We start from the raw sequence: 20,955 nt of genomic DNA on the forward strand, positions 1-20,955 counted from the left end.
GTGCACAAATCGCAAATCAGGATCCAGATGAACGGCCGATAATGACATCACTCTCCTCTGTCGACCACACAACTAGTACTGATGTTCGCTAAACTAATATTACAGAGACGATGGTATGTATTATACGTTGTACAGGCCGAGGTGCATACATCGACAAGCAGATGCTGACAGCAAAGCATTCCGAAAGACATAGTCCACATATGATCATAGCAGCATTTCAAACCTCCTGTTCTTCATCCCAGCTTCGCCTTCTTCGTCGGTGGTGGTTTGCCAGCGTCCACTCCCTTCCGCTTCGCTTGTCCGTTTGCTTGACCACCCCTAATGGGTGCGAGCAGCTCACGATACCTGTTCTGCAACTTGACCGCCATGTCGCCAACTTCCGAATCCTCGCCATTGAAGAGGATAGCGTTCTTGATCATAAGGTCTAGATCTGCTTCCAACGCGTCGATGGATTCGAATTTCTCCTGGTTGAGCTTCGAGAGGATCGTCCGCAAGTCTCGAGCGTCCTTGCGCGGTATGACGTCGAAATAGGTAGGGATTCCCAGAGCTACAGGATCCACAGGATCTCGGAACACCCATGAGCTGAGCAGATTCAACCGGATCAGTAATCACAGGAGGAGGGATGTAGGGATGCACGTACATAGGCTCGTCAATGAGTCGCTTCATCATGGCTACTAACTGCTTCCTCTCGCCGGGCGGTAGCTTCTTCTCCGCCGGCTTGGCCCACTCCTTCTTGAAGAGCTTCTCTAATGCATCGGCGCAGTTGACGGGATACGTCGTCGGAGGGTTGAATGTGCGGCAATTGTTGAAGACGAGTCCGACATCCTTCGCGAAATCCTCCATAGTTGCGTATTTTCCCTCGGCCAGCTTGGTATGCATAGTGCCGAAATCCATCGGTTCCTTGATCTCGTCGTAATACCTGTACCAAAGGTATCAGCTCCAGCCAAGTCGACGGACTACAGACGACATACGTAGGACACCCGTCTGCCACAGGGTCGACGGGGCGCATGAAGATCGGCGCTTCCGGTTGCTTCGCTAAGAGGCGCAGAATGTCCCTGCATTTCTTCTCGTTCAGCGGGGTCGCCTGGGTAGGTGCCTTCTTCGGCTTGCCATTGGCAGGCGTTACTGGGCGCGAGTGCTCCTTCTCCTTGCCTTTGGTAGACACGCGTGAAGGCGTTGGTACGTGGTCCGTCGTGGGTGGCGAAGGCTTTGATAGCTTCTCCTTCGACTTGTGAGCTGCGACCCCATTCCTGGCTGGGGCTGGAGATTCGACGCGCTTCGGAGTCGAGACAGACAGCGTAGGAGCAGATGAACTGCCAGCGGCAGGAACACTCGGTCGCTCCTTCTTAGCTGGTGTCGCAAGCGCGAGAATCTCGTCCTCGGTGGTGTCCACCTCCTCCTTCTTCCGCTTCCCGATGACTAGCTTAGGAATAGAGCGTTCTTTGCTCTTGTCCGTAGGTGGAGGTGGTGCGGGCTTCTCACGTTCTTTCTCCTTGTGAGGAGCAGGAGGTGTTCGTCGACGTTCGTGACCCTTCCCTTTCTCCTTCTGCTGTCGCTCAATAGCAATCACTTCCTCTAGCAGGTCTGCAGAACCGTCGTCGATGTCATCGAAAGGTGGAGCCAGCGCAGTATCAGGAGCAGAGACGGGAGGAGGAGGGGGCACCTCTGACAACTTCGGCTCCTTGGGCTTCTTACCCTTTGCTTTAGGAGCAGGCTTGGACGCAGCAGGGGAGGATATAGTGCCGTTGGGTGCTGAGGGGCCGCCGCCGCCACCGCCTAACTTGAGCTTGAGGATAGGGACAGGAGGCGTCGCCGCGGAAGTGGCCGTAGGTGTCGACGCCTTTGGCACCTTGGGAGGAGGGGCAGGAGTCTGGATAGGGGGCGCAGGTGAAGGCGGAGCTGGCTGCGCCTGCTCCTTCTTGCTAGCAGCTTCTAACGTCTTGTTGATGCGTACCCATGCTGCAATACAACGTAAGGCCATCGTCGCCAAATCAGGGGGACGGATACGTACTCGTGTCGAAGAAAGACTCTAAAGCAACCGCCTCCGCATGAACGAAGCTTCCGGCTACGTTGTACGTCTTCGCATTGTTGATCATTAGCCTGAAATCGGCCTCGAAAGCGAACCGGTCCTTGTACTGTCCCTGCTCCAGCTTGGCGCCCATGGTACTCAGGTCCATTGGAGACTTGATGATGTCGAAATAACTAGTACGAGTACAGCACCCATCAGCTGTGACGAAGCGGTAGATCTATAGAGACATACTTGGGTGCACGGTCTCTGACGGGATCCACCGGCTGCAGGAACACGGCTGCTTTCTTGTGGGTCTGCAGTTTCTTGAGAGCGGTCCTGCACGCCCGCAGGTCGTTCAAAGGCATGCCGCCTGACTGCGCCTTCGGGACAGCCTTCGGGATCTTCTTCTCCTTCTGCGCTGTAGCCGCCACCTTAGCAGGTACCTTTGGAACAGAGAACTCGCCGCCGCCACGTCTGCCCGACGCTGTAGGGGGCGCGGGAGTGCTCGGAGTCGGTGCGGCAGAAGTGTCGACCTGGGTGTTGCTAGGCATGATCTTGAGCTTGGTAGGGAAGGTGAAAGAGGGGAGCGGGCTCTTGGGGGTGGGTGCGCCTGACTTCAGCGAACGCTGAGACTTGCTAGAGAGCTTGACAGTAGGTAGAGGTGGAGGAGCTTCCGCAACCGGCGTAGGAGGAAGGTGTATGGTGACTTTGGGGGCTGTCTCCTCTTGACCACGGATGAGGAGGTCTGCGAGCTTCAGCAGACACCATCGGACTTCGCAATCCGTATCCGGTGCTCTGTTGCATAACACATCAATGATCAGCCACAGCAGCAGACTAACAGAGACTGCACGTACAAAGCGATAGGCATCAAGAATTCCCGAATCGCCTCGTTCTTCCCGACCTCTCGGTCCTTCCGCAAAGCCTTGATCATGAGCTCCGTTTCGGATTTCTTGTTCTCCTTGACCCTTTCCCCACCATTACCGTCTTCTTCGATCATGAGAGAGTCGGCTTCCTTTGGCGTCTTCATCTCTCCCATCGACACGAGGAGTGCTAGGCTCTGACAAGCGCTCCGAGCGACGTGACGACGGATAATGCGCGATGAGTCACTAGCCATAACGGCCAGGATGTATCGCATTATCTTCGGCGTGTACCACCTCCCCAGGAAGAGATAGTCGAAGGCCGCAATGCGCACTTGAATATAGTTGCCCTCGCTGTATACAAGTAAGCAATGCTGTCAGTATCAGATATACGTTCTCACTCACCGAGTCAGTGGGAAGAAAGGTCGAGGATCGTGCGGAACAAGGCCAGCTAGGCTGAGCAGCATTTGGAACTACAGTGATGTCAGCTTCAACGACTCACAAGTCTGTGCGGAACACACCTCAATCACAGCGACAGTCACAACATTATGATACGTAGGAATGAGACGATCCATGCTGCGATACCTATCAACTTCAGACAACGCAGCCTGCAACAACGCAGCATCCTGAGGGTCCTGGGCGGGCGCTGCATCGTTCGAGATGAACTCTCCTCGCTCCGGAGGGTGCGAGGATACGGTTGCGCAACCTAGAGCAGAGATGATGTTGCAGATGTAGAATGCATCGGCGTACTAAGGTCAAGTCTGTTAGGAACTAACCAACGCCGACATGTCGGTTCGGTCGGATGTACTTACCGGGTTGGTAGTGTTGTCGTTGTACCGCAGTTGATCAACCAGAAACTGCCGGATAACCGGTGGTGACTTGCCATTCTCGAAACGGACCCGGGAGATCGCACTCAAGATGCTCTATGCTGACGTCAGGCACTTTGACATGCCGTATAACCATCTGGATGTACGCACTTTCCGCACAAAATACTCCGCAAAGTCACTGAAGTCATTGGGACGTGGCACGTAAGTATGGCTGAACAGGTCGGCCTTTGGGTCCTCGGGCTCGTAGCAATACCGTAAGAAGAGCTTGAACAGATGAAAGAGCCCTAGCCACTCTAGTCGCTGATTGGCACACTGCAGGCACTCATGAGACTCACGCCCGGATCAATTGAAGACATTGTAAGCTCACCGTGACAAGGGCGGCCGCAGCCTCGCAACGTATCCGGAAGTAGTAGTTCGAGACCAGGACTGTCTTCGTGAAAGTACTCGAGATGATCGGATTGGGGGTCTTCGACAGAACCAGGATAGCCTACAACGAAATCAACCATTTGCCCGACACATTGTACACAACGCACACGCACCTCATACTGCGCTACGACATCCCGGTCGCGCTGAAGCTGAGAGACCCACATGTAGTCCTTCTGATCGAATGCGATGGCCGCGATCCACTCGAAATCGGCGTCGATGCGGATCCATTCGTAGGTTTGACCAGCCATATTTTGCTCGTCCTCTTCGGTCCAGTCCGCAACTTTCCAATTCTCGCGTTCCTGTTCCTTCTCCCAAATGTCCAGCCCGAAACCCATGTCTACCATATCCATCGCCGCTGCAGCATCCGCGTCGCCTTCGGCCGCTGCCTGAGCTGCGGCTTGTCGAGCGAGATAGCGCTTGGTGTTCCGCCGGACACGCTTGTACTTGGTATTAAACGGGACCTCGTATCGCTTGAACGGACTCCGGATGTCTAGGACATGTTCATAAGGAGTACCGTCGGCCTCATGAATGCGGATAGTCATTTGGCCCTATTATACGACGATATCAGAGACGCGCGCCCGGGGCTACCATCGCACTAACCTCGAAGAATGGGACAGGCTTCAGCATCATCTTCGTGATCTCGTTGTTCTCGAGGTGCTTGTATGCGGGCGCGTCCTGTCGCATCGTGATCTCGACCGCCATCTTCTTCCGATTGAACGACGCCGAGAACCCGAAGGTAGGACAACCACTCCCGTAGATCCATTGCTCGGCAAAAGAACGAGGATCGATGCCACTGACCTTCCGGCACATTCGCAGGAACGAGTGCGTAGAGATCAGATTGTTCGCCATCTCTCCACTGATCGCCGAGAGGAACAACTTGGGAAGTACACGGGAGAGGCCAAGGGACGTGCCCGACTTTCCCAGTCGACGATCCAGGATGTGCAGAACGAGCGGCGACTTCAAATTGATGAAGGATATGTTGGTGCCGTCGGGTGGATCAAGAGACTGTGGCTGGCATATTGGTGGCATGGATCCACCGTCAAGCTCGATTACTCGTTCCATGTCTTTCTTCAGCCGGTACCTATATTCATTGGTGCCGAAAAGCTTGCGCATGAATAGACCGGTGATGTAGAGGCCTAGACCGTTGACCAGCCAAGTATCCGACCACATCTTCTGCTGGATGTTGATACCGATCCACTGACAAGCGAGGGCGTGACACAGGCTATGTCGTGTTTCGTATACCTGGTCGATCACGTCGTCACCATACAGCAGGTCTACAGTGACGAGAGATAGCGTGGTTGCGTCGAAACGCTGGGTAGGCAGCTCTTCGACGAACACAAGCTTATGGGAGCCGAAAGGGTATGACCCGAACTCGTTCACGTAGAAGCTCATGGCGGACCGCATGAAGGACACTGTCGTCGTGAGGAACGACTCGTGGCCCGGCAAGCAGAAGGCGTACATGAGGGGTTGGGTGGTACCAGAGGCGTCCTCGGCAGCGCTGAGATCTGCAGGTATAGCATGGGTGTGGAAAGGCCCCGCCGCCCAGGCGATGTGTTGGACAGACGTCAGCGTGGGCTGAGAGAAGACGAAGATAGTCTTGCTCGAGTTGTAGGGATGCGACACCTGCGACAAGAATGGACGTTAGTAGGTTACAAGGCGGTGGAGCGAAGAGGCACAGAACGCACCTGTTCAACCAATTCTCCACTACAGATCACAACAGTCGGATATTCGCTATCAGCCGTGTCGTCCTCATCCTCTGACAAGACATCCTGTTGCTCCAGCGAACGAGGAACGATGAACTCGAAGTCCCATGTGCACTTCTCCCATAGGTTATCGACACAGGGAACCCAGCAGCGCGCTGCATCCGGTGAAGATGGAGTCGTGTAGACGTGGGGTACACGCTACTAGAGTTTCAGCAGACGAACTCGCGCCGCTACAGCACACTCACCGTTTGGTACGATTCTGAGGGCAGCACGAACTGAATACCATCCGCAGGGTTCTTGATGCTATACCCAATATTCACGAGTATTGGCGTGAACTCTGGGACCGGGAACAGTGGCTGGGACGGATGGCCAGGCGTTTGGGGCTCTGGGGTGGCGGCTACGCGAGCACAGGAGTCGATATGCACTGCAGCAACTGGGCCACACCAGACTCACCTTCGCTGATCAGACCATTAGCTGCTCGATGACCAGACTGCCTCAAGGAGACCTCCTTCGGAATCGCTATCGACAATTCGCCCTCGTCACCCTCTTGGAGAGCGGAGTAAACCTTGCGCTTGAGTTCAGGGTGATGATGAACATCTGTTGCGTCCGACACGCTCAGAGTTGCCAGAGGGTCCGAGTGAACGAAATCTGCGGGGTGAGAGGCCACAGTGACACTGTGGATATCTGTACGCGTGTGAGCTACACGCCAGGTTGGACGTGACAACAGCCTCCAAATATGCAACTCACCACATTGACGAGCATGTAGGTGTATCGTCTTCAGATCTTTGCTTGTGGGAACCACAGTGATCTCGGTATAACCCTATGGGAAAGACGATTACAAAGGGCGGGAGAAGGGTTGGACGTCGACGTACCCAGAGCTTCCCGGTGAAGTCGACCTCGAGAACGACCTTTTGGTGGCTAGTATATACATCACGCCAAGTCAGGTCCACCTGTTCAGACAATCAAAGGAGAGAAGGACACGTATATAGAGAAGCCTCTGCGGATGTGCTCCCTCTGCATGGTCTAGTACTCTTGACGAGCAATCCCGTCGCTGCAGCGCGTTTCCCAGTCCAGAGTCAGATCCTGGCAGAAAGAAAAGGCTGGAAAAGATGTCAACGAAGAGAAATGTGGGTGCAATAAAGCAGACAGAGGGAATGCAGGCCGTGGTTAGAGGCGACGACGACGGAGAGACCATCGACTCGTCCAACCCAGGAGAGAGAAGCGCGATTACGTAAGACCAAGACTGAACTCATCGTGCACTAGGGTTCCCAAACCGGAACTGCTTCACCTAGGGTTATAGATCGATCCGCCGATCGACAGTAGCATCCACCACCAGAAAATCTTCAGGCTTGACTCTCGTACTCCAGTCCACACCATTCACTACACATGCCTCCAAAGTCGATTTTTCGTCAGCCGGGAGCCCAGCACTTTCAGGTTGTACACCGTTCCCAGCGTGACCCACTCATCCACGACCCAGAGGCGAGCAAACATGTTTTGAAGCCGGTGCAGAGAGGGAACCTAGTCAAGGTATGACACCGACAGCCCTTGGACTTACATATGTCAAATATTCACCTTTTACTGCGTTACAGGGAAAGTCGCGGGCAGAGCTTGAGCAGCTCATCGCCCCTTCTGATCTGGCTCACGACAAATCTCGCGCCAATATAGGAGAAGCCACACTTTATGGCATCTACTTCGACGATACCAATTATGACTACATGCAACATCTAAAGCCCGTGGGATTGCAGGAGGATGGCGTTGACAGCATCTGGGTGGAGGCACCGTCGAGGTCGACGGGTAAAGCCAAGGCGAAGGATCCTATTACCCTCCTCGACCTTCCTGCAGGGACACTCGCATCTAAAGCCGAGCTCCCCAGAAATTACGAGGCGCAACAAGACATTCCCTCGTCCATCGCGGGTTTTCAGCCGGACATGGACCCTCACCTCCGCCAGGTGTTGGACGCACTAGAAGACGACGCGTTTGTGGATGGGGATCTGGAAGACGACTTCTTCGGGGAGCTAGTCGCGGACGGAGAGCGTGATGTGCATGAGGATGTCTACTTCGAATACCATGAGGAGGGCTTACCCGACCGAGAGGAAGATGCACGGGCTCAGACCGGAACAATGGATGCGGGCGAGGAGGACGAGTCCTGGGAGGCCAGGTTTGCACGCTTCAAGCAGGAGCAGAAGTCAGCTTCTCGAGAGGAGAGTCCATCTGATCTCGACGCCTATTCGGAAGGTGGAGACACCATTGGTGCGCTACCCCAGGCGTCCGTCATCGGAGGGAAGAAGCGGAGGAGCAAAGGCGCGTCGGACGCCTCGGGGTATAGTATGAGCAGCTCTTCGATGTGGCGGAATGAGCATCTTACCGTCCTTGATGAGCGTTTCGATCAGGTTCGTCTGTGTTGTTCACTTCTCCAGCCGAGTATCGCTGATTTCCATGCAGATCCAGCGCGAGTACGAATCTTCTGATGAGGAGGAAGAGGAGACCTCACTTGACGACTTGGACGAAGCCCCCGACCTCATCGCGTCTCGCGAAGATTTCGAGTCCATGATGGACGAATTCCTGGAGAAGTACGAGGTGATCGCGGGCAAGATGCGTCCGACGCTTCCCGGGACCGCCACCGATAAGCTCGACACAGTCCGAAAGGCTTTCGGAGGAGCCAAAATACGAGACGCCGATGACAGTGATTCCGAAGCTGACGATATTCTCATGCCACTGGAAGTGGACGAGAAGAAGGATAGATGGGATTGCGAGACGATACTCAGTGAGCTTGCTGTCAGGTCATCCATACCATCACGGCAATTGACTCGACCTTCTGTCAGCCACGTACAGTAGTCTCGAGAACCACCCACGGCTCATCCGGGCTAGGGGTGAAAGGCTCGTTCCTAAGATTCGTTTGGACCCCAAAACTGGGCTTCCGTCCATTGTAGAGGCTTCCAAGCAGCCACATCCTCCGACAGATACTTCCGCGATGGATGAGGAACAGGATCCCCGGCGTAAGCATCGCTTTCTGAAAATGTAGATATAGCGACTAAGTCCCCATTTAGCTGTCCGAGCTACCATCACTCGTTCCAAAACCGAAACGGCAGACGAAAAGAAGGCTCGCAAGCATGCCGTGAAGGCAGAGCGCCAGGCTCGCCGGCTAGACAAGAAGGCAACCAAAGAGAAGTTCTCGAAGGAGGTCAAGCAGCAAGCGCAATCTCTTGCGCAGAAGGAACAGTCAAAGATGCGGAAGCTATAGTGGCCCAGATCGGCTATGTCGTAGGCTAGGAGGCGTTAGATCATGACGTATCATTGCAGGGTATCTTAGTAAATGATGCGTGGGAGCCTGTTAACTACCAGGGCGTCATAGGTGTGCAAGAATGAACCAAGATGCTACAGGAAATGACAATTACAACTACAGGTAGTGTTCCAAATTACCAGTCAGGCCACAATTCAAGGAGATTGTTGCCTTCTTCCTCGGGGGCGTCGTGCTGTTTCATCCACCTGTCCGGAACCTGTGTTCCGGCTCATCAACGGCAACTTTGAGTGATTGAGCACAAAATTACTCACTAAGGGGAAGTACCGCTCCATCGCACTAAGGAAACGGTGTCTGTATTGCTTAGGGCCGATGATGGTCGGCTCTCCCTTGTTGGCGCCACCAAGGAATGTCGAATCCTTGACCCAGCTTTCTAACTTCTTGTCCCATGTATACGTTCTGATGTAGTCTGCATCGGGGAAGAATCAGCAGCCACCGATCTATGAAAGGAAGAAACCTCACGCACCGACTATCCCAACTACCAGTTCATTCTTCGCGCTATCCACTCCGACCACAAGAGAATAGTCCATGACGTTGATGTCAGCCAAGAACTTGCTGTCGTTGAACAAAGCGCCGCGCAGGATACGTTTAGAGTGCTCGCGGAGATAGAATGGCGTCAGATGAGCGGCTAGAGGTTGGTGGTTCAATCGTAGGTACCCCGTGCACTGTTTGGCCTATGTGGCTTACTTTGCACCAGGTTCTCGTCAAGTAGAACCTCATTCTCCCGGCCAGTTGATTGAACATGTCTGTTGCGAGTGGACCCCTTCAAATCGTATATCTGCAATGCGGAAACGTGAGTTTGGAGGACGTCTCAATGGAAGGCACCAACCTTGGAGAAGTGTCTATCATAGAATAGATTCTCCATGACGAGTAGGTTCATTTGAGTCGACTTCGATTTGTTGCTACTATTTTGGTGCTTCTGCGTTTTCCTGAACGTGATCTTGTAGCAACCGAAGATCTTCGCAAGAAGCGTAGGACGCTGTAGCATGTTTAGTGAATAAGCTCTATCCCATAAAATAGCACGTCCCTTACATTAGCGACAACAGCGGAAGACATGTAGTCGAAGTATGCAGGTGCAAACGTCTCCATTGCTTGAAGCTCTGTACGAGAAAGTTCCTTGGCGATGAAACGATCGTCTTACCAGTACATCAGCATTGGGTGAGACCGGCTGGAAACCCGTCTACGTACCAAGTGTCTTCAAGAAGGCGGATCCAGACTTGCCGCCGCTGGCATCAAATTTCACACATCGGGCTAAAGACTCGATCATGCTCCGCTCGCAATCGTACGTCCGGCGCAGTGCGTCGAACTGCTCGGGATACAGTACGGTACAGCTGATGGTCAATCCCCCGCTTTCGAAAGCTGCCGAAGACATCAGACAGCGACTACACCGGCATTGAAAAGGCACTCACAGATTGCCCATGGGAGCTTCGAAGAGGGTACCCGCAACTCCTCGGTTGGATCCGCGCCATCAGTGCTGTCGACATTGACCACCCCCCAGGTTGACGTCGACTCCGCGATAGACCAGTCGTCGGGCATGAACGCTTCTCCCCCAGACTCTCGCGCCAGCCGCTTTTCCGCTCGAGACTTCGCCAGCATCTCGCGGTATTGAGGTGAGCTAAGGAGGGACGTTCAAACCAGATACAAATGGCAAAGATGATGCACCTACTTCAATGCAAGCGCGATGATGGACGTTGGCTCGTCAGTGCGCACCACCATGGACGAGTCGCGGAATATGTGTTCCGGATCAGCCATGGGATCATCCGCGTCGGCTTCGGATCGACCCCGGTTGGGAGCTTGTTGCTGCCAAAGACCAGAGATAGCTTTAAGGATGGAAGACCGTCCTGATGGGCCGATATCGACATCGGTTGGCGGCGGAGTCATCGGGGCCATACCACCAGCGTTGGTCGGTGAAAGCATTGGAGAACTCATGACTGACGGAGGTATCTCTGACTCCTGAGGAGCAGAGGGACCTACCATGAGCGTGTTCTCCGTAAGCTGATCTGGCACAGTATTGCTGCTCGAAGCGGTGGGAGGCTCTTCTAAGGTGGACTTGACCTGGTCATTCGGAGCTGGAGCCGGAGCCTCGTGGATCTTCTGAGGACTTTTCCGAGGGCTTTTCTGGTCAAGATTGTCATCGTCCTCTCCCCCGCCTTCATCGTCCGCCTCGCTCGAGTCAGAGCTCTCCGATTCGTCTTTGATCGCATCTTTGATGCTCTCCAAGACCTCCACCTTCGCACGTGCGGACGCCACAGGACGCGCACGTTTGCCGCGAATGACAGCGTACCGACGACTCGCGCGCTCGGTCTCCCTGTTGATGCGCTCAAAGTGCTTCGCGATGTTCGAAACCTTAGAGCCCGCAGTTGGTGGCCGCCTAAAGGTCGACTTCGAGCCTGCGATGCTAGCTGGACGCGGAGGCGGGGCCTTGTCCTTGAGCCCGAGGCGCATGGCTGGCTTCGGCCTGTTCTTGGAGGTAGTGGAAGGTGTGATGTTTCTAGTAACGGGTGGCGGCGAAGACCTTCCGGGCCGCATAGTGGAGTCCGTATTCGTGCGAGAGAGTAACGGCCGTTTGTCAGGAGACGTCCGCCGCGATGCACTACGGGAGTCGGGATAGTTAACCACAGGGATCCGACTTCCCAGAGCTGGCGGTCCTGGCACTCGCTTCGTCAGGTACTTGGGAGCGATGTTCGCGGCATAGCTAGACTCGAAGTCAGATACAGAGGAGCGTTTACTGAGGAACGGCTGTTGACGGGTTTTATGGCGGGTGCGCGGACGAACAGCTGGACTGCTCTCCTGCTCACTCTCGGAGACAGGCACGCCAGGAGCGAGGGCGGTCTTGGTCAAGTCCTCTACACCTTGCGGAGGGAGGTAATCCTGATATTTCCTTACGAGTTCGGCGACGCTGGGGTACACGGCCACCCTCCGAGGCAGCCGTGATGCGACAGCTTGAGACGGTTTAGGACCATCGTCGGTCGACTCCACAATATCCGCCTGCATGTGATAGTTAGTACGGTAGTTCACTACATGTATGTGGACTGACCTGCTGCGGCGATGTGGCATCATCTGAGAACACGCTATCTTGCCGACCTCGGCCAATTGTGGAGTCGCTTTCGGGGTCAGACTTATTCGACTCCTGAGTGTCCCCAGAGATCTCAGCCGCAGGAAGCAACGTGCTTCCGGTCTCCTCTGGCGTGGTCGTGGTCACTGTTGTCTCTGACGGGGTCGTCGTCTTGTCTTCCACCTGCGGAAGCAGAGTGTCTGACTCCTTATGCTGTTCCGAAGAACCGCCGACAGACTCGGACTCGGATGCCTCGGACGCAGAAGACATCGACACGAAGGAATCACCCGTGACTCGGCGCATGGTTGGTATAGTAGGCATACTCTCCTCGACCTCGGATACGCTCGCCGGGGCGCCGCGGTCGAAATCTAGGATGTAGAAATCCCCTCTCTTAGGCAACATAGCCCTCACCGAGTTGAACGCCGTCGACCGTCGCCCAGCTATCTTCTCAGACTGCGAGATGCGCGGCTTCGGGAGACGATCGAAATCCTGCTGCCACGCGACAATCCTATCTTGCCGGTTCGCGCGAACCGCGTTGAGCGCGAGCGTGTCCGTGGGCGACGAGTCCTTGTAGATCCGATCGATGAGGTTGGCTACGTCCTCCTTCTCCCACTCTGCCTTGTTGATGAGAGCGTTGATGTGTGAGTTGAGGAGGGCGTCCGCCTCCTCGTCTCCCGTCGCCGCGTCGATTGTGATTAGACGGAGGTCGTCGATCAGCGCGGAGTACCAGGCGTTGTTACGTTGGTGAAGCCGATGATAGTCTGCGTTCTTGATCTCGAGCTGCGTCTCCGAGCGGACACGGATGCGCATTGGGGGATAAACGACCTCGTGCAGGACGATCGGGTCCGCGACAAAGCGAACGGTCATGCCTTTGATCGCGAAGTAGCGTACGTGGTGTTGGTAGATGTTGTGCTGGCACCCTGCGCCCTGGACGAGCTGGACGTCCGCGGGATAGAAGTGCAATTCCAGGAACTTGGCGAACGAATACCGCTGCATTTCCTGAGACACGGGGATGAACGGCGTCGCGGAGCCGCAGACCCGACACGCACTCCAGGTGATGATGGTCTCAGGCGAAGGAGCCCAATTCGCGCGATTAATGATCTGGCCATCCCATTGCTCTACCGCAACGCAGATGCGTGTCTCGTTGTGCACGAAGAACTTGCAATGTCGCGCCAGCGGTTGGTTGCAGCTCTTGTTCTCGCAGATCGCCTTCGGGTCCAGAAACTGCCTAAGGGTGTCCATGACGGCCTTCTCGATAAACTGACCTAGGGTGCAGTCATTCTCCCCATAGAATGTGATGTACTCCAGTTTGGGCGGGAAGCAAGCGCGGTGAAGGCCGACTTCGTCGATCGGTAGTGTGAGCTCCCAAAGACTGATGCACTGGTACTTCTCTACTTGGAAGTCGTCCCGGTTCTTCCGTAGGTACCATTCCCATATGCGACGCTGCTCCGAGTGCTGCAGCTTGACATGCTGGTAACGGCTCTCGAGGGCGATGTCTTGCGCGGTCTTCAGCTGCAGCGGCGGCCGATCGAGAGGCGTGCGAGGAAGGGGTGAGGCGCTGAAGTTCTGCGTGAAGAGGCCGGGGGAGATAGTAGGAACGAGGTCGAAGTAGCCAGGGCGATCGTCAAGTCGGCTACCGGTGCCTTCGTCGACAGTGGGAGTCCTCGGGATATCTGGGAGCGGGAGAGACTCGATTTGTGCAGCAACGTCGTCGGGGTCCGGCGTGGACGCAGTGACCTGGACAATGGTCGCGGAAGACTCCTCCGGCTTGTGTCCGGAGCTACCCCGTTCCTCGCGGCGAATGACTTCGTCCTCCCATTCGCGCTTGACACGTATGAGTTCGTCGTCTAGCTCTTTCATCCGCCGAATGGGGTATGGCGGGGGGAACCGCAGTGTGGCAGATACGGATATGAACGTCTTCCTGTACGGTTCGAGGGAGTCTTGAATCCGCCGCGAAAGTCGAATCTGCTCCGCATCCTCATCCGGAAGATCTTCGATGGGGTGATCCTTGTTGATCTCCAAAGCGTCCTGGTTGAAGGCTGTCGCGTGAACCGTAGGGTAGCCGTTGCCGGCGATCGGGGTAGTGGCATCAGAGCTGTATTGTGGGGGTGTGGCCTCGGCTGTCAAAGGGGGCAGTGTAATGACGGAGTCTTTCCAGAGGTGAGTCTCGAGCTTCAAGTTCCGGACGATGAAAGCCAGGAATCGAGTGACTTTCTTGACACGGCGAAGGACTTCGATGTCTCCGCCGCGCAGCAAGATAGTACACCCCATCTCGCTGTTGCAACCCTCAAAACGCATGTACGTCTTACGTCGTCCCGGAATCAGTGGATGGTCGAACGTCTGCAGGCGGAAGCGAGCACAGTGCCCTAAGTGTGGTTCCAACGCGAGCTTATCCATGGACGAGAATACATCGCCTTGAGTCATCCGTGCCACGAACTGCACTGCGGATGGCTTCACCGCACGCGCAACCGCGATCTGACGCTTCGCGAGGGCATCCAAAGCCAGCCTGGAGACAGACTTCTCGGCAAGGACGACATGCGGTCGCAGTGCTGCAATCCGGCTCGCCAAGTTCCCAAGGTACTCTTTCTCCTGACGGAAAATCTGTCCGAAGTGCATGTACTGGCCTTCTACACGATGGAATTCCAGCGGGAACGTCACAAGCATGATGCGCGGATTTCGCAAGGTCCGCGTCATTTGCTTATGGGCGACGTTCTTCGTGATGACTGCACCATCTACATACTCGGAGTCTTGAGGAGCGCCCCCCGGAATCTTCTTGATTTTCACGTACCGCCGTACGTCCATATCAGCACCTTGGCGATGAGGATGAGCGGTGAAAGTCAGCTCGCGAGCTACTCGGAGGGCAAGCTTGAGCAGCGTCTCCTCCCACTCCCTGAGGTTGGGGATGTCCTCGGACATCAGCATCTGCCGGAGCATGACCCGAAGATGGAACATGGAGATAAGATTGAGTTCCTGTGCATAGCTACAGATGTGCGTTAAATTAGGCTACAACATCGAGAAGCATGAAGTCCACTTACGCTGTGCTCTCTCTTCTCGTGCGCCATCCGGGTTCGCCAATTGCTGAGGTGCTGAAGCTATCTCCCAGTCGGCTCTGCACGCGACTGCGGATGAACGGTGGGGATGCGTCGAACTCGACGGACGAGTTGAAACGTGAACGTAACACCCCAGGACTCTCGATGGCAAGGGGCTGGTCGGGGGAACTCAATGGAAACTGAACGGTACTCGTCCCACCTTCCACGGTGACGGGGACAGTGACGGGGAAGTCGATAGGTGTCTTCGAACCTGCTGCCGTTGGAGAATCGCGCTGGAATTGGTCTGCCACAGATATCGGATCCTTGTCCTCTTCGGTGAGGGCTCTTCGAAATGGTACAGGATTCTCGCGGAGGAATTTTGAAGAACCAAATCCGTCAAGCGGGGTCATGGGACGGGATCCGAACCCACTGTCTTCAGAACCCGAGCGGGTTCGCTTGGTCTCCGCTATTGAGAACAAGCTGAAGGGTTCGTCCGTACGACCAAAGAGATGAGATGCTGCGAAGGGTGATTGTGGGTGAACAGACAGGTTGAACGACCGCGATTCGCTACCGAACTGATGTGCGGCGAAAGGTGAGGACAGGGAGGTCATGACGGAACGACGGTCGTCCTCGTCCTCGTCTTCATCCCCTTTGGCCAGCTTGTCAAGACAAAGATTGCAAACCCGAACCATCCCTTCGTGGCCGAACCGAGTACCCTTGATGATATTCGACGCGCAACGAGAGCAGAATATTTGACCTGTAGGCTATCAGGACCGAGGGAATTGTCTTCAACGAGAAGACATACCGCATATCCGGCAATGGTGCTTTCTTCTCCACGTCGTGAATACACTCTTGCAGTCGTAACACTCCTTGCATAGTTCGTCGTCCATCCAATAGTCGCGTGACAGCCCTACGACGTCATGAAGCTGGATGTATGCACGAGAATATAAATACTTACCTTCACCCCGTATCCTCCGTATAACTTTAGACACAGACGCGGACCTCCGCAAGCTGACGTTGGTACGAATGCTGCGCGCATCGCTGTCCTGTATAGGAAAGCCAGGGATGGAGTATCCGCCTCCATCTGGGGTGTCTGGGCGATAGATACCTGCACGAGAAGGCGGGCGATCATCTGCAGCGTAGGATGGAGTCTCCGAGACAACAGGAGTCAAGGAGACGAGCGGGGGCGCAGGATTGGAGGAATTAATATTGAACGGGTTCGCCCTGTCCGACCCTGACTTATGAGACTGGTTGGAGTTGGAATACTGGAGGGACGGTCGGCGCTGATCTGGAGTAGCTTTCTCGGGAGCAGTACTTGGATATGCAGGCGCGGCGGAGGGGCCGGCTGACGAGAGGGGTGCAGAGAGAGTATTCTTGACCTTGGAAAACAGGGAAGAGACAAGAGCGTATGAAGACTGGTCATGTTCATCCTCCTCGGAGAACGGATTGAATGATGTCAGGCTGGTCACATCGTCTACTATCTTCGTGCTGCTTCGGGACCTAGACGAAGGGGCGCTGTGGGCGGGATTAGTCGAAAGGGATTCTATCGAGGAGTCCATGCCGTTCATGAATAGCCAGCGATGGACATCGTAGGTCGTGTACTAGGAGAGAGCGGAGTGTACGGGAGAGGCAGTCCCAGAGACTGCTAAGCGACGACCAGAAACGGATTGAACTATGTCACCTCGATAGGTGCAGTCGGCCATATCGGCCCGGGTGCGACCTCCCTACAGCCAATCAGTGATCACGCACTGGGCGCTATGTGCGCTTGCGCAAGTGCGTTGTGTACAGTGCTGAGAGAGTGTACTGAGCCTTTGCGCCACAATCACCTCTACTTTCTTTCTTTGACTTCGTCTTCTCGCTGCCTGGCATTTCCTTCCTGGTCTCGCCAAACTATCTGTAGCATAGCCTTCAAGTCATGGATGACGATGATGCCGATTACATGCAAGGCTCCGAGGATGAGGTCGGTGTACGACCCAAATACAGCCCTTCCTATAGCTCATCGTCTGCGATCGCAGGACTACGGCTTCGACTACTCCGACGACCCCGGTGACGAGACTGGCAGCGCAGATGTTGAGAACTTGTACTACACCGCCAAGTGTGAGTCCCATTTTCCGCCGCCGTAGCTGTAACATCCCTGTAAGTCTGTCACAGCCAAAAAGGAGGACAATCCCGAACAAGCTTTGAAGGAGTTCCGTGCTATCGTTGATCAAGAACAGGAGAAAGGAGACTGGTGAGCACACGTACGTTCATCTGAGACTTGCGTTCGGACTGACCCATGTGGGGTAGGGGCTTCAAGGCGTTGAAGCAGTCCACAAAGCTGCTCTTTCTAGTACTACACAGGCCAGCCGAGGCCATCAAGACCTATACTGAGCTGTTGGGCTATACAAAGTCTGCTGTGACTCGCAACTATGCCGAGAAGACCATAAACAGCATCTTGGATTACGTCGGCGGTGGTAAGAGTGGTCCCGTGGAAGTCAATGTCCTTGAGCGTTTCTACGAGGCAACTAAGGCTGCTCTTGCGGAAGCCAAGAACGACGTCAGCGCATCCCAACTCTGCTTGACATGTGATGGCTCGCTGAATTGTATATCTAGAGGTTGTCCGCGAAGACCAATCTGAAACTTGCGAAGCTGTGGCTCGACCGCAAGGAATATAACCGACTGTCGAAGGTTCGGTAAATGGTCGGTCTTGCTGGAGTATCCCTCATGCATTCTGTGCATCAGATCCTCAAGGAGTTGTACACATCCACCATTGGTGAGAGCGGTGAAGACCAAGCGCAGAAAGGTACCCAGCTGCTTGAGATCTACGCGCTTGAAATTCAAATGCACAATGAGCGCAAGAACTATAAGAAATTGAAGGTGTCTACGGCTCCCCTCTTCCCTCTGGCACACGATTTGAACCTATCATACACGCAGGAAATATACAACGCATCCAATGCCGTGCGGTCCGCAATTCCCCATCCACGCATCCTGGGCGTGATCAAGGAGTGTGGCGGCAAGATGTGGATGGGCGAACGTGGGTCTCTTCGAGCGATGATGTGTCTCGCGTGGTCTAATGAGACACACAATTCAGGGCAATGGAATCGTGCAAGCGAAGACTTCTTCGATTCATTCAAGAACTACGACGAAGCCGGGTCTCCTCAACGGATACAGGTCCTCAAGTACCTCGTACTTGCAAACATGTTGACGGGAAGCGAGGTCAATCCGTTCGACAGTCAGGAGACCAAGCCGTCAGTCACATATAACTTCCATTTCCGCTCATTCCAATACCCTTCCCTACAGGTACAAGAACGACCCACAGATCAAGGCCATGACCGACCTCGTCGATGCATACCAGCGACGTGAGGTCCATGCCGCAGAGAAGATCCTCCGAGGTATGTAAGCATACCGTGAGTTTGCTTCGCCCTTCTACAACATTTTACTGCAGACAACAAGGCGACAATCATGGACGATTCGTTCATCAAGTCGTACATCGGCGAGCTGCTCCGAAGTCTACGAACACAGTATCTCATCGACCTGATCAAGCCGTACACTCGTCTCGAGCTAGCGTTCCTGTCCAAGGTACGCTTCGGGAATTCTACACAGTTTGGGCATTACCTCTGAGCGTCAACACGCAGCAACTGAATGTAGACACTGACGAAGTCGAAGAACTTCTGATTGGCCTAATACTCGAAGGCAAAATAGAGGGTCGGATCGACCAAGTCGCAATGCGCCTCGAGCTCGAGTCACAGTGCGTGTTTCGTCGCGTACACCGTTTGTTTCATGCTCAGCAATGTGACCGTCTACAGGCACAGCCTGCAAAGGAAGCGCTACAGCGCGTTGGACAAGTGGACAGCAGCGCTCGAATCTATACACACCACCGTCATCGGCAAGAACCACAGCGGCGCTCGAGGAGATTATGGATTTGGTATGGGCGATGGATTCGGTTCAGGATCGGACCGGTGGTAGGAGAATATGCGCGTTGTCGCGGCCAGCATGGCCCTGTGTTTTCGATTGTAGCCCATCTGTATCGTCATAACCTTCCGTTCCCTTGTACCGTATTCGTCACTTCAGCGCTTCTGGGAATGCATTCGGTAACTGTCCTTGCTGTTCTGTGCGTTTGAAACGCCGCGACAACTCGTCGAATGTTTTAGGTTCAGTTGAAATCCGATTAGTCCGAGGTGTGTACATTAGTCAAAGACAGCGAGGTGACCGCGAGCGGACAGCGTTAAGACTCCACCCGACATGTCTAGCCACCACCGCGTCAGTCTCGTCGTCGCGGGCCACAGAATGAAGACCGGTGGAAACATACCGCAGCTATGAAGGACGCACAATGGGAGTAAAATCGTAAGTCCACCCGTTCCTGGGTGGCGTATCTGTCGGCGTGCGCAACTCCCTGGGGAACAAACCCCGTATTCTCGCCTCCACCGCCTTCTTCTCCGGGCCTTTGAGTTTCTTCAGCAGATCGGTCTCCGCTGGGCTCCGCGCTCGGGGATCCTCCTCCTTGTTTGCCTCCACATACAGATCGGGGGCGACAAACCGTAGCGTCTCCATCGCGTTGCGCACGGACTCAAATTTCCGCTGGAGCTCGGACGCGCGCGCACGACGGACGTGCCGCTGGTGGAGGAACCACGCGCGCTCGATCGTCTCGTGGGCCTGCACGGAGGGGATGGCACGCTGCAGCCGCCGGCCGACATCTGGTCTCCAGGAGCCCACGGGGGAGGGCCGGTTGCGGATGTTGGAGGGATAGAGGGCGCGGCGGATGATATCATTCTTGGGGTCGCCGCCAGACTCCTGGCGACCGATGTACCGCACGGAGGTCTGGGAGACACGGAGCGCGAGCTTCTGTTTGCTGACCGCGAGGAGCGACGAGGACATGATGACAGCAGGACGAGCCTTGAGGACGGCTAGGAGGTGGACGCTCGTCGGTGCGGACGTCGAGAACAAGTTTTGAAACTCCGCTGGAGCGTTCTGCACGTCGGGCGCCTTGGCATTTGACGCGCCCGACCATGGACGTTACGGACATGCTATCTTATTCTCCTCGCCCGCTGTTGAACTCCCTGATCTACCTATGGAGGAAGACGGGCGATTCCGCAAGCTTGCCTTGCTATTCTGACGCTCCATTGTCTGCGCGCTATCAGATTATTTAAGTAGGCTGTGCCTCCGGCACTAAGTACTGCAAGGCAGACAAGTACCGTTGAACACTTGTTGAACACATGCGAGCGTCACAGTCTTGCAGCTCTGTTTCATGGTGTTTCAACGATGCTTATCACCATGACCGGCCCCCTCACCGTGGTACGCGCCGTCCTTGCGACGGCTTCTCGGGTGAGGCGACCTAAGTGGGTTACCTGAACCACGCCACGACGATGGAGAGAGTCATGCCTGACCGCGTGGAATATCCTCGCACCATACAGAGGCGGTATGCCTCTCATGGAGAGGTTCTAACCGTTAAGTCTTAGGAAAATCAGGAAGCAATAATACGGTTATCCTACCATCACGAACGCCGTGACCCCCTTAGGAAACTTCCTTCAAACACGTTGCTCAGGTGAGTAAGTCTGGATAAAGTTACGATTCCGGCGAAGCTCACATTGAGCCCACGGCCCATGAGAAGCAACCTTCCGCGTCAGCAGCCGGCCTCCTGGGATTGGCCGTCCGCCGACCCACACGCACCACCAGCTTTCGATCGTTCATAGGCCACTTCACAGACACTCCTTGTCGCAGGTATCATTATGTACTACCCGCCATTCATGAATCGATCACGAAGCGATCTCTCTCG

The 20,955-nt window shown here is 55.0% G+C and overlaps 4 protein-coding genes across 4 annotated transcripts; 1 reads left to right on the top strand and 3 right to left on the bottom strand.

Annotated features, from left to right (window-relative positions):
* Window positions 1-45: 45 nt before the first annotated feature.
* Window positions 46-6,841, bottom strand: DICSQDRAFT_158655 (uncharacterized protein; the record flags this gene model as incomplete). Its single annotated transcript, XM_007360470.1, has 19 exons — window positions 46-582; window positions 641-919; window positions 972-1,959; window positions 2,012-2,202; window positions 2,261-2,803; window positions 2,863-3,219; window positions 3,271-3,338; window positions 3,387-3,614; window positions 3,678-3,788; window positions 3,843-4,004; window positions 4,060-4,179; window positions 4,232-4,666; window positions 4,719-5,741; window positions 5,804-6,019; window positions 6,067-6,218; window positions 6,275-6,505; window positions 6,569-6,641; window positions 6,694-6,771; window positions 6,803-6,841. The coding sequence occupies 19 exons, from the start codon at window positions 6,839-6,841 to the stop codon at window positions 234-236; spliced, it is 5,643 nt and encodes a 1,880-aa protein (XP_007360532.1). The 3' UTR covers window positions 46-233.
* Window positions 6,842-7,179: 338 nt separating this feature from the next.
* DICSQDRAFT_96191 (uncharacterized protein) lies at window positions 7,180-16,762 on the bottom strand (the record flags this gene model as incomplete). Its single annotated transcript, XM_007360471.1, has 17 exons — window positions 7,180-7,346; window positions 7,409-8,211; window positions 8,264-8,585; window positions 8,644-8,817; window positions 8,869-9,318; window positions 9,374-9,528; window positions 9,586-9,747; window positions 9,807-9,897; window positions 9,949-10,098; window positions 10,152-10,255; window positions 10,308-10,478; window positions 10,529-10,734; window positions 10,786-12,107; window positions 12,157-15,154; window positions 15,210-15,960; window positions 16,009-16,113; window positions 16,162-16,762. The coding sequence occupies 13 exons, from the start codon at window positions 16,760-16,762 to the stop codon at window positions 9,238-9,240; spliced, it is 6,897 nt and encodes a 2,298-aa protein (XP_007360533.1). The 3' UTR covers window positions 7,180-7,346; window positions 7,409-8,211; window positions 8,264-8,585; window positions 8,644-8,817; window positions 8,869-9,237.
* A 356-nt stretch (window positions 16,763-17,118) lies between these two features.
* DICSQDRAFT_142674 (PCI-domain-containing protein) lies at window positions 17,119-19,148 on the top strand (the record flags this gene model as incomplete). The annotated part of the gene is made up of 12 exons (XM_007360472.1): window positions 17,119-17,163; window positions 17,219-17,300; window positions 17,355-17,433; window positions 17,490-17,739; window positions 17,796-17,870; window positions 17,925-18,059; window positions 18,117-18,216; window positions 18,274-18,430; window positions 18,483-18,574; window positions 18,628-18,761; window positions 18,818-18,930; window positions 18,989-19,148. 12 exons carry the CDS (start codon window positions 17,119-17,121, stop codon window positions 19,146-19,148), a joined length of 1,422 nt encoding a protein of 473 aa, XP_007360534.1.
* Window positions 19,149-19,496: 348 nt separating this feature from the next.
* DICSQDRAFT_164941 (uncharacterized protein) lies at window positions 19,497-20,429 on the bottom strand (the record flags this gene model as incomplete). Its single annotated transcript, XM_007360473.1, has 2 exons — window positions 19,497-20,140; window positions 20,375-20,429. The coding sequence occupies 2 exons, from the start codon at window positions 20,427-20,429 to the stop codon at window positions 19,497-19,499; spliced, it is 699 nt and encodes a 232-aa protein (XP_007360535.1).
* Between the last annotated feature and the right edge of the window lie 526 nt (window positions 20,430-20,955).

The sequence above is a fragment of the Dichomitus squalens genome (genome assembly GCF_000275845.1).
Source record: "Dichomitus squalens LYAD-421 SS1 unplaced genomic scaffold DICSQscaffold_1, whole genome shotgun sequence".
In the NCBI taxonomy this organism is placed as follows: Eukaryota; Fungi; Basidiomycota; class Agaricomycetes; order Polyporales; family Polyporaceae; genus Dichomitus; species Dichomitus squalens.